Source organism: Corvus moneduloides, chromosome 6 (assembly GCF_009650955.1).
Source record: "Corvus moneduloides isolate bCorMon1 chromosome 6, bCorMon1.pri, whole genome shotgun sequence".
Lineage (NCBI taxonomy): Eukaryota > Metazoa > Chordata > Aves > Passeriformes > Corvidae > Corvus > Corvus moneduloides.
Window position 1 is genome coordinate 41,236,657 of NC_045481.1, and position 12,036 is coordinate 41,248,692.

At 43.6% G+C, this 12,036-nt stretch overlaps 1 protein-coding gene across 3 annotated transcripts in view; it reads right to left on the reverse strand.

Moving 5' to 3' along the window:
• Positions 1 to 9,075, reverse strand: part of EXT2 (exostosin glycosyltransferase 2) — a 73,409-nt gene extending 64,334 nt beyond the window's left edge. Inside the window, exons 1-4 of one of the 3 annotated variants that reach the window (XM_032111662.1) lie at positions 9,012 to 9,075; positions 6,642 to 7,201; positions 6,395 to 6,484; positions 1,468 to 1,584 (exon numbers count right to left, since the gene is read on the reverse strand). In XM_032111662.1, coding sequence (XP_031967553.1) covers positions 1,468 to 1,584; positions 6,395 to 6,484; positions 6,642 to 7,177 — 743 coding nt within the window. In that variant the 5' untranslated portion in view covers positions 7,178 to 7,201; positions 9,012 to 9,075. Of the gene's footprint in view, positions 1 to 1,467; positions 1,585 to 6,394; positions 6,485 to 6,641; positions 7,202 to 8,383; positions 8,483 to 9,011 lie in introns of those variants that run through there. The other 2 variants (XM_032111663.1, XM_032111664.1) reach the window with 2 other exon arrangements.
• Between the last annotated feature and the right edge of the window lie 2,961 nt (positions 9,076 to 12,036).

Below are 12,036 nucleotides of genomic sequence, written 5' to 3' on the forward strand. Positions count from 1 at the left end.
TTTGTCCTAATTGAATGCATTATCGTACCTGGAGCAGCCAAGAGCAACAGCAAGAGCACTGCCCTTACCAGAAAAGACAATTGAACCCAATACTTTTGTGTCCAACAGAGGCTTTTCAATCACATTTTTTGAAATGCATTTCAAAATCACATTTTGAAATGGTGCACTTTTCAATGCACCAATCACAGTTTTCAACTTTGAAAATTCATATTCTCTACAAAACGCTGTCAGAAGAAAAGGACCTAAAGTTGTTACAGTTGTAAACTTGATCTTCACAATGAGCAAACACATCATTGATCCCCATTGCCTCTGTCTGCCCATCTTTTAAACCATAACAGAGGTAAGACCTTGTTACAACAAAACTTTTTCAGCTGTGTAATTAAAAGATTTATGAAATATAAAAGAATGGCCTTCCATAACCAGTTAAAACATGTCTTCTAGACTTCTACCTCCTCTTCTTCTGAAGAAATGAACAGATTAGAGAAACCACTATTGCCAGGGTAGTTCATTTCAATGGCTAATTAGATGCTCAGAGAAAATTAGTGGTTTATTTCCCAATTGTCTTGCTTTACTTCCAGCTACAAAGTTGGGGGAGGGGAGGGTTGTGTTGTTTGTGTTTATGTCTTACTCCATTACTTTAAAAAAAAGAAACAAATAAAATATTCTAAGCTCTGGATGTATGTGTTCCCATAATCATACATACAAGTTTTCATCTTCCTTTTTCATGAGCATAATGACAGGTCAGGCACAAATGGTGGCTGTTACATCAGGCTGGCGACCTGTCCCAGTGGGTATCCTCAGGGCTCCAGCTTAGGTCCTGTACTCTTCCACATCTTCATAAACGACTTGGACACAGGACTGGAAGGGATACTAAGTAAGTTTGCCAACAACAATAAATTGGGAAGAGCTGTTGGCTCCGTTGAAGGCAGAGAAGCCTTGCAGAGAGATCTCAACAAATCAAAGGGCTGGGCAATCACCAGTTGGATGAATTTTAACAAAGACAAGCATCAGATTCTGCACCTGGGACAGGGCAACCCTGAATGTATGGACAGACTGGGAAACGAGGCTGGAGAGCAGCCCTGTGGAAAGAGACCTGGGTGTCCTGGTCAATGGCAAGTTGAATATGAGTCAGCAGTGCCCTGGCAGCCAGAAGGCACAACTGTGTCCCTGTCTGCATCAGGCAGCTGGTCAAAGGAGGCGATTGCCTTGCTCCGAGTCCTCTGCGCAGTTTTGGGCACCACAATATAAGAATGAAGTATAAAGCTATTAGAGAGAGCAGCTGGCAATTGAACCCAGACCATCAGCACTGAAAGCATAATCTATTTTAATAGCAAGAGCTGTGAAAAACAACTCTTACAAAACTGCCCAAGCTCACCATGAAGTTAGTAGCTATATTTGTATTTTATAATCATCAATACTAAATATGATATCAAATATACTTTGCCCAATTCATGGGAATTACTTTACCCTGGTCCTCTTTCTGGCAGATCTACTTCTCCCGACAAGGGACTGTAAACAGGAATACTGACATCGTAGCCTTGCCGGTAAGTCCAAGTGGAGAAGCCTCCACCAGCCAACAGAGCTCTGAAAAACACAAGAAAGTTACTTTAAACTCCAGTGATTCACTGCTTGCTGTTACCAGAACAAGAAGATGCATGCTCTGAGGTAAGTTTGTCCCTCAGCATTTGTCAGTAGCATGTTCTCATGCTGGTTTTAGGTTGACTTTAGTTTTCATGATCTTGGTTTACTGCTAAATTGTATCTAGTCACCAACAGAGTGCTTACAATTGGGTATGATCACTGAGGAATTGACCATTTTTGCATTAATACAGGGAAATCTAATATATTGCTGTCATTATGATAATTCTGCAATTTGCCAGCTTACATATCCTAAGACAATTTTAATTTGACAAAATACATTCTGAATTACTTATACTAGCTAAGATATTCCTTGCTGCCTGTACTAAAATAGGGTATAGCACACCTTTCAAAGTGTTAAAGACAAGCTATATTTCAGATACAAATCACAGTACAGTAACATAGCATTTTAGCATCTTACAGTGACTCTGGACTTCTCAGGATGGAAAATAAAATGAAGTTACTTGCAACTGTATTTTCAAAGTTATCATACGAGCTAGTGAAATTTATTTCAATTTTATATTACACAAAAATTCTACAAACAGAAAACACGAGAACAAGAAATCTGTATGTTACGACAGTAAGTTCCAACAGTAGAGGTTGCTTGGGATACTATATGCTAGAGAGCATGGGAATAATCAAAGACTGACAAATTAAAATGCAATTCAACCTTCCAACAGGATGACCCACATCGTGCCTTTTCCTAGATGGGACAACCTTTTGTCACACAGAAGTGCTTTAGGAAACAGAAGAGAACAACATGTATAGAAGAAAGCAGTATATCACACACAATTCCAGGAAAAAAGAGGTTTGTTACTACCTCCTATCACAAAGCAAGCTTCTTCGGAATATGCTAGTAGAGGACAACAGTCTTTTCATTGCCATTTCATGTCCAGTGACCAGGCAGCATCAGGAACACATCATCCTATTTCCAAAAGAAGCTCAGATTCAGCTTCTTTTGTGAGACTTCTCAAAGAGCTGATCAAACTTTCAGTCCTTTGTCACTCAACAGGAGGGTGTGCTATACTTTCGGCGCCCCAGGGTCTGCTTAAGGTACCATACAAAGTAGTTTGGAGAAAACTATTTCTCAATTCCAGTTTGTCTCCTTCTCTATGGAAAGGAGCAGGATACAAATACATTACTAGACAAGGCACTAAACAAAGGATCTTGAGGAGCCATATCCACTGTTGCAGCTATGATTCCAGTGGAAAGCCTTACTGTCACAGTTGAAATCAGAGCAGGCACAGGTCTCATCAGTAATCAGAACACACATGGGAATAAAAAATCAACATGAAACTGGAAGAGGCTGATCCATTAGCTGATATTCTTGTTTTCAGATATCACTGATTGAAACCCTTGGTATGGTGTTTGGAGAAGCAGTTTTTTCCACAAGTGTTAGACAACAGATTATCATCATACCTAATTATCACCCAAGATTTTTCCCATCAGAACAAGACACTCTGGATGAACACCAGTATGTTGTGCCTGTTCTAATCCCCATCAGATGTCCCACAGAATACTTCACTTCCTGCTCTGAGCTGCAGCACAATTGTTCAGTGTTCAAACACCATGATCACACTTTGCCATAAATATAATTCTTCATTCAGAACACAAACTATGTTAGGAGCAAAAATCAACTGGAGAATAGGATGATAAGTACGAGCTGAGTTTTGAATTTATGTTCCAAATCAAGTGATCATTTTTAACTCCTTTCCAATGTCCCCTATCCCCCTGCTTTTGGTGACATGTACAACACTGCTATGACTAGGTCTCACTCTTGAAGCTACACGTTTTACTCCTTATCCATATTAATTCAGTTACAAGAACAGAGAAAAAAATTGGCTTTGGTGTTACTGTTCTTGCACTTTATATCCCCTTCTCTTTTTTTACAACCCACCCCCCCCCCCCCCCCCCCACACTGGGAAACCAGAACCAGATTGTTTTAATAGGATCCAGTGAAAACATGACAGCACCTCATCAGCCTTGAGAAAGCAGGTGTGTGTCATGCAGACTTTTACCTAAATAAACCCACAGGGAACCAACACCACTTAGATTTTCATTGTACAGTGCACTAAGAGAATAGGAACATTAACTCCTAATGTACTCAAGACAAATAATCTTTAAATGGCACTGATCAGCAAGGAATGACTGTCCCTGAGCAACTTTTCACCACTTTTCAAATATTGATCCTTCTTTCTCTCCATGAAGTGCCCCAACTGGCCTGTACTCTGAATGTTTCTGTCCAACTGCCACCTGCAGCAGCCTTCTGCCAAACTTCACAAGCCACTGAACCCAATTAATGGACTGAAACAGAAATAAATAGAAAGTATCTTCGTTGGTAAATTCAATTCCACAGCTACAGATTAGCTTTGCAAAAGAAACCCTTTCAACCCCATTACTGTACCAAATTCAACAGCACTAATTAACAGATAATATAGAGCTTATCTTTTATGTTTTATGGCAGGAGATTACATATGTTATGGCAGCTAACACCAGCAACATAACCTCCATGCCCACAAGGCACACTTTCACCTTTGAAATTATGGAATAAAGCACTTTTACACTGTCTTTGGAAATTGGATTTGAGGATTTAATAAACAAGCAACCCCTTAATGAAGTACCATGGCCAAGAACTTTTCCAGATGTAAAATGATTCTATAACTGAGTTCCCTTCTGTGTGTAAGGTCTTCCTTTAACTGGAGTAATATTCTGCAGCAGATCAATAGAACACAAATCTATTAAACCTCATGATCCACTGCAGTTCAACTGTGAATGACCTCTCAGACACGTTGACTGTAGAAGGCAGGCCACACTCCCTGCACAAACTTCACAAACATTACCTGTGTATTTCACAAGTGATCCACAAACTCCCACAAATGCAGTCCTTCTGGAGCTGTCTGAACTTGTTGTTCAGACAAGTCATTCAAAACCAGCTGAACTCTGCCAACATGCCTTTATTTTGGCCAGCAGCCTCTCACCCTATGATGCTACAAACAACTGTCTTTCACACTTGGTTAACTACCCACTCCTAATATCTGTAGACATTCTCAAATTAAGAAAACACACCCAGGTCACTTGTTCTGTTAGACATGAAGTAAGAACTCCAAAGGTCTCCTAAATCATACTGAAAGCTCATACTGCATCACTCAGGCCGAGGACTAGGTTCACCACACTCCTGACTTGTTTCACAGGCCACTTGTCTTTGCACCTGTGACCTGTACAATAGGTCATGTACAACCTGTACACCAAACAGTCCAACTGTTGGCTGCCTACAAAAAGGAATTTCTACTTTTTTTCCATCCCAAGCACTGTTATTGCCTCTCTTACATATTACAGCTTGTGATCGTACAGCTGTGGGGTGAGTCAGATTGGCAAACTACAACAGCTGAATGCCAAAAAAGACTTCAGTTTTTTATTTAAATTACTCAGTTTTCCATGGTAGCATGACAAACACTTAGGAGAAACACCTACCAAAATAATGTTTCCTGCCTGCTAAGCCAAGGCACGCAAGGCCAAACATAAATGGAGATGTGAGATTAAGAAGTAAAAATAAAAGGTTCTGCAGCATATCTACTATATTCAGTTAATAAATTCACTTCTTTGATAGACACATGCATCCATAGACATGCAGTCCATTCCACTGTCGAATGAAAATTCTCCTTAAGTACAAATCTAAGATAACAAATGCAAGTATTTACTAACAGATTAACAGACTTGTTTACATGAGACTGATGCTTGACTGCCCTCTCCAGGCTAACCCACATACATACAACATATTTCATACAGAGAAGGAAAAAAACTAAAGCCTTATTTCACAGTGATGTAATTACAATGAGCAAATTTACTGGTTAAACACGTGCAGAAAAAAAAAAAATCTGTTCTGGTACTGGAGGATGTTTTAAATTGTCTTTGCTGCAAAGAAATCAAGATACACTCCACAGACAATCATCTTAGCAAACATCCCATATCTCAGGCATGATTTTGTTAACATTTGGCAGAAGGAAGTTAACTTTGACCTTCAAGAAAAGCACTGGTTACAAAGGACCTAACTCAGCAGAACTAAGCACACACAGGCTGACATATTAGAAACATCTTCAGCAACAGTATCTAAGCTAAATAATTTTGCCTTCCTCTTTTTCCAATTTTCTTTGCCTTGCAACCTCCTGTCCCCTTCCAAAAGTAAACTATCCTGGAAATGAAAATTGAGCTCAGAATGTATGCCTTTTAAGTTCCTGGCAAATATTTTTAAAGCACATTTGCCACAGAATAACTAAGAGCATTTGTCCAATTACTAATATAGTCTAATTATTAAGATAACAGAAACTCTTGAAATTCATCACAGTTTTGTCAAACAGCAGCTGCTTTAAAATGCCCTTGAAGCACCTGACTTCTATCAGAAAGCTGCTGCTACAACAGCATCTTTGAATTTTAATTTGCATCGAATGGGACATTCTGTAAAGCGTTCATATTCAGTTACACTCCAGATCAAGATTCTCCAACCTTACAGCAAGTTCAAGAGTTAAAAGCAAACTGTCAGCCACATCCCTTACAAAATTAAGGATGGGGCTAAACTATCAGGTTTCAAAAGTAAACCCCTCTTCTATACAAGACCTTACTTTCTTTTTTTGAGAAGCAAGCAAGTCATATTTTGTAAAGGTTAAGGAGTACATCCTTTGCTATCAATTGCCCCTCTGAGCTCGTTGCTTCTTCAGTGGCATTTAAACCCAGATCTGTCCATCACACAGCACAACACATACCTATCTCTAGGAACATCTAGGGCAGTGTTATAATCAGGTGGCCCTCCAGGCAGCATATTGAAGAGCAAGTGATTTGTGCCTCGGTCCCACCTGTGGCAAAAGAAGAAACAAACTGCAATTAGAAAGGTGCTCTCTGCATAGAGACAAGTTCTGTCAAAGCCTAGTGCTGGCATTAATTCACTGCATTCTCCCCTCCTGCATTAAGCTTACTCTGCTTACATTCACACACTGAAGTTTGAACACTTACCTGGATAGCTGTGCCAACGCCTGAGCGGTCTCTTTGATACGGAGGGCATTCTGATTGAGGACATCTATGGATGGCACAAAAAGGCAGGCCCGGTTGACATCATCAGTGTAGAATTCACTGTCAGAGATGGCCGTCAGCAGCTCATTGTATTCCCTGGAAATGGTGTTGCTCACCGAGGTCCCATATTCATCCACGTACTTTTTCAGTGAATAGATGTACACTTTGATTTTGTTCTTGGGATTGAAGCCACATCTATAGACATCGAAGCAGGTGTGCATCCTGCAGCTGAGGTCACCCCGCTCAGGAATCGGGCTATCAGCAGGAAGCTTGACCACAGGCACATCATGGACACTGCGTTTTTCAACAGTCCAGTCACTGGATGATTCTATGGAGTGAGGCCAGAACTGGAACATTCCTGTGGCAATTAGGCCAAGCAGAACTATGGAAAAGAGAGTGATGTAGTAGATGCGATGCTTGGTTTTCATCCTTGGGATGAGGGCGGGACCCCGGGTGTTATATTTGGCCGAGGCACACATAATGCAATCAATTATCTCTTGTCACTACAAAATAAAGAGAGACGTTTCAGGATGAACTCTAGAAGAGATACATAGTTATCACAGAGAAACATCCAGTTATTCCTTTCAGGGAAGGGTCTTTGTCTCAGGAAATTGTAGTAGGCTTTCTTCAGATGCTCACGTGTCCCACTGGAACGCAGGATGCCAACCAGGACTGCCACTTGGCAAGCACCAATTGAGGCTGATCTGCTGGGCCTGGCTGTAATGAAATGATGTGGGCCAATTAACAACCACAAGCCAGAAAAAGGCACGGCTTGGGCAGAGAGAGGAGGAGGAAATCTCAGACACTGCAGACCTGGTAAGGCCTCATAGGTCCCACTGTACCTACAACTAGGTGTATTCATGGCAAATACTAATAAAAAACCAAAATGCTTATCTACAGGAGAAGAGAAACAACCTGGATACCTGCAAAGGGCTTATAACAGGGCATCACACAAGACTTAGGATCATGACAGTGTTTCTAAGGTAAAGGTGCTTTTAAACTGAATTTCATAGTAGCTCCACCATATCCCATTAGAATGATGTTAAACTACTGCTGGCAAGAAAAAGGAATTAATTTGTCATCTTAGTCAATGGGCCTTTTGGGGCATAAATGTGTTCTATGAACTGCCACTGCAGCCACATTAAGAAAAAAAGCATTTAAATAGCTCAGTATAGCCTGAACTACAGTTGTAATGAAAAACATGACATAATTTAAAGTATCACAAACTACTGTCACCTTTGATATTTCTTACAAGTTCCTACACACGGAATTGTGGTTCCTGCAAAAGACAATTTACATTAACTACAGACTGAAAGATCAGCAAGCAACAACTTGCTTAGGTTTACAGCTAAAACTTTCATAATAAATAAATTCAACCTGAACTCTCCATAGTGAGAGCTTTTTGAGCATAGTAAGCATATTTTCCAGAAAAAGAATGTGAACAGTATAATTATGTGTTTTTCTTTTGGACAAATGGGATGTTTTCTTGCTTTGTGAGCTAGAAAGTCTGACATGTCAACTGTCCAGTAGACAACAAATATGAATAAAAGAAGTATCAATGAACAAAAGAAGCATCAATTTCATTATTTATCAAATGGTCTAACAAATTGAGTTATGTCTATTTGGTGTTCTTAACAAAAAACTGTTAGGGTGGGGTGGCTAATGCATGACTTGATTGTACTTACACACAGTAGCACTAAAATAATCTCAGATGCTAATAAACATTCCACTTTTAACGGCTCTTCTCACCACTTTACATCCACATTCTGATTCTGGAGGTAGCTTTTAAAATCTCCTGTACAAGGCAATACACGCATGATGCCGTTATCAGGGCAGAAGCCAGAATGCTACATTACTATCAGCGCTACAACTAAAAACTTTCCATATGCTTCCGACTGTTAACCACGTCTGTCATTCCTCCTTCCTGACACAGCACCAGAACCACCTGTGTGCTGACACAGGTCGCACTCTGCCGCGGGCACTTCAGTCACTCGGCAAATCTGCGCAGACCGGAGCCCGGGCGGAAGAGCCCCCAGTGGAAGGCACCTCTGCATCCACGGAAACGTCCTCTCGCACAGCACACAGCCCGCTTGGGCGACTGCAAGCACGGACAAGGTGCGCTCGGAGTACTGGAAGGAACGGGAACAAGACACAGCAGACAGAGAGGTGGCAACACCGGGACGGGACGGGCCGCCTTCCGAGCGCCGCGGCGGGCCCAAGCCAGCCCGGAACCCGGCCGGCAGGAGCCGGGCCGCCGCCCCGCCGCGGCTCCCGCGGCTCCTGCTCTCCCGCCGCCCCGCCGCCCGCACTCACCTCCGCCCGCAGTCGCCGGGGCCGCCCGGCCGCGCCCCGCCCGCCCCGGCCGCTCCGCGCGGGGCCCGCCCGCTCCGCCGCCCCCGGCCCGGCCCGGCCGGTGCGCACGCGCGGCCGGCGGGCCCGCGCCCCCAGCGCCCCCCCCGCGGCGGGAGGGCGGGCGCGCAGCGGGGCCCGGCCCGCGGGGCGCGGGGCTCTCCCGCAGGGATGGATGCGTCTCCCGTCACAGCGGGCACCGGCGCCGGGCAACACTGGTACCCATGAACCACCCCCAGCCCGGTTCCCGATACATTTGAATTCTTGGCTCGCTTTCCTCCAGTCCTTCGTGCCTTTCCAAAACTCTATCGGGCTTTCCCGTTGACCGAGGACCTTTGGGTCATGTGGCGCTTTCTGCTGGATCACACTACTTAAGTAAGGAAGCATCCCAAATCTACACCTTCCCCAAACCCTTCTCAAAAGTAACTGGAACCAATGTCTCTTCTAACAGAAGATAGAGAAGGACAAATGTGTTGCACGAAACTCCAGCCATGTGGGAATCAGAAACAATTTTTGGGTTTCATTCCCAAAAATGGGAGCTGACTTGCTCTGTAGGCAAACCAAAAAACTAAGCAGAAAAACCTCAAACAATCGAAAAATAAACAAAAAAAACCAAAAAAAAACCAACAAAAAAAAGCCAAACCAAACAAACAAAAAAACCCAATCAAACAACAACCAAACCAAACAAAATACACCCAAGTTGGTAAGATCATAGAACAGTTTGCATTAAAAGAGGGCATCTTAAAGACCATCTACTTCCAACCTCCCTTCCTCAGGCAGGGACACATTCCACCAGACCAGGTGGCTCAAAGCCTCAGTCTGGCCTTGAACACTTCCAGGCAGGGTGCATTCCCAGCTTCTCTGGGCCACCTGTGCCTCACCATCCTCACAGTGAAGAATTTCTTCCTAACATCTGATCTAAACTTACCCTCTTTCAGTTTAAAGCCATTCCCCGTTATCGTATCACTACATGCTTTTGTAAAAGTCCCTCTGCCCCTTACTTGTAGGCTCCCTTCAGGCTGCTCTAAGGCGTTCCCAGAGCCTTCTCTTCTCCAGGCTGAACAATTCCAAAATGCTGCAGCTGTACTGTGCACAGGGCAGCAGTACAGCAGAGGCATTCCAGCAGCAGCAGTGTGGTGTCCCTGCATGTGGCACCACGTTCTTTATCCTTCTCTGCTTTCTAGGCTGAAACAGCAGAACCTGACTATGTTCAGTGCCACTGAAGTGGAAGCAGGGCTGGCTTTGTATCTCTCACCTGTAAACAATTTTCAACTGTTAGGATGTTTCAACTGCTACAGTTTAACCAAAAAAGTTTTTAGCAATTATGTCCTGCCACAAAAAGTTCTTCTGCTGCAGCCCCTTCAGGCAGCTGATCTCTGAGCCAGAAGCATTTCTGGTCTCTCTGCTCCCTGAGATGCAAGGCAGGCCAGCTCTGCTTCTATCCCATAATCCTTGTTGGTGTAAAAGACTCTTACTTTGTGTATCTCATTATAGTGTCAGCTTTTGCTGCCCTGAAATGTGTTTTTCCCCTTTTCAATTTTTCTTGTAGCTGTTTTTATAGATTTGTATCTTGTGTACAACGGTGACATGATGGTGATATGTACTATCCTACAACGTGCGTTTGTGAAAGGATGGGGGTTTTGCACCCATCCCTGGTCTAAGCCTCTAAACCGAATCTCTCTGTCACACACACTGAGTACAGTGTCCTTAAACAGCCTTGACTGTCAGCAATAGATTAGTTCTCTTTCACTTCACCTGCCCTTGGGAAAAGGGCTTTCTGCAAAGCCATCCACATGCACGCACAGAGACAGCTCGGTACTCCCACAAAAAAGGCAAAACGCTGCCACTGCAGTGCTTTCTCTTCTTTCTTTCAACCTCTCCTCACACACGTGGCATTGCAGGTGATGCAGCATTCTCCTCAGAGTCACTGCTACCTTCTTCATCTTGTCCGTGACATTCAAAGCCAACAACAGACAGCACTAATAGATCTTAAAGCACCTTTCTGAGCGCTAGTACTGGCTTTTCCCCCCGGTACTGGCTTGTTCCTCCTCGCAAGAACAAGCTACGGGGGTTTGTTAGAGCACATAATGTTTCTGGGCTTAACCCATCAGCTTCAAATTGCTGCAAGCTGCCCCATTCATGAATCAGAGGCAGGAGCCCTCCTTCAGGAGGATGGCCGGACCGTGTCTGATTTTTGTGAATTGGAAGGGGCGCCATTCATGTGTTGGGGCTGCTCGGATGAGCACTGGATCTCCGCAGTCATGGGATTCACCAGCATGAGCAGTGCCTGGCTGTGCCTGAGCCGGGGAGAGGGGTTCCCAGCCTCTCGTGTGACAGGGACACTGGCTGGTCCACGTGCAGCGGCGGGGAGGAGGGGTGGGGGTCACCAAGCGCAGCCTGCGCCAGCCCATGCAGTGCCCGCAGGCGCTTCCTCTGCCTCCCAGCTCTGCCAGGGAGAAGAAAGTGCATCGAATCAATCGTAGCTGAAATATTCACGGAGACTTGATGATCCTTTCATCCCTGCAGGAAAATTTGAAAATCAGTGCAATGTTATTAAAAGCTAGTATTAAACAAATGCAAGAGGCTTCAGCTATTTTATTTCAAGATATAGCAAGAAAAATGGAGGATGCAGTCTGTCTTGATAGAGATTTCCCTGAAACCACACCAGGGAGCCTGTTTATATTCTAGTGATGCAGCTAAGCCAGACAAGTCTGCGGCACAGCATCTATTTTTAGACTCCAGGTTGCCATTTATAGTTTGTGAAAATATTCATCAGCATCTGGATAACCGACTATCAATTTTTGTCAATGCACAGGAGAAATCAGACATTTCGCTTCTCTTTGCTTTGCCCTTTTATGTCCTGCCTTATGTGGCTCTTTGGGGGTCATTTGGAATTTGTTTCTAAGGGCTTCACCATCACACCATACATCTGTCTGCTGTTGCATACAGCATCCTGCCAATTTTCTGTTGGGATGATCAGGGTACAGAA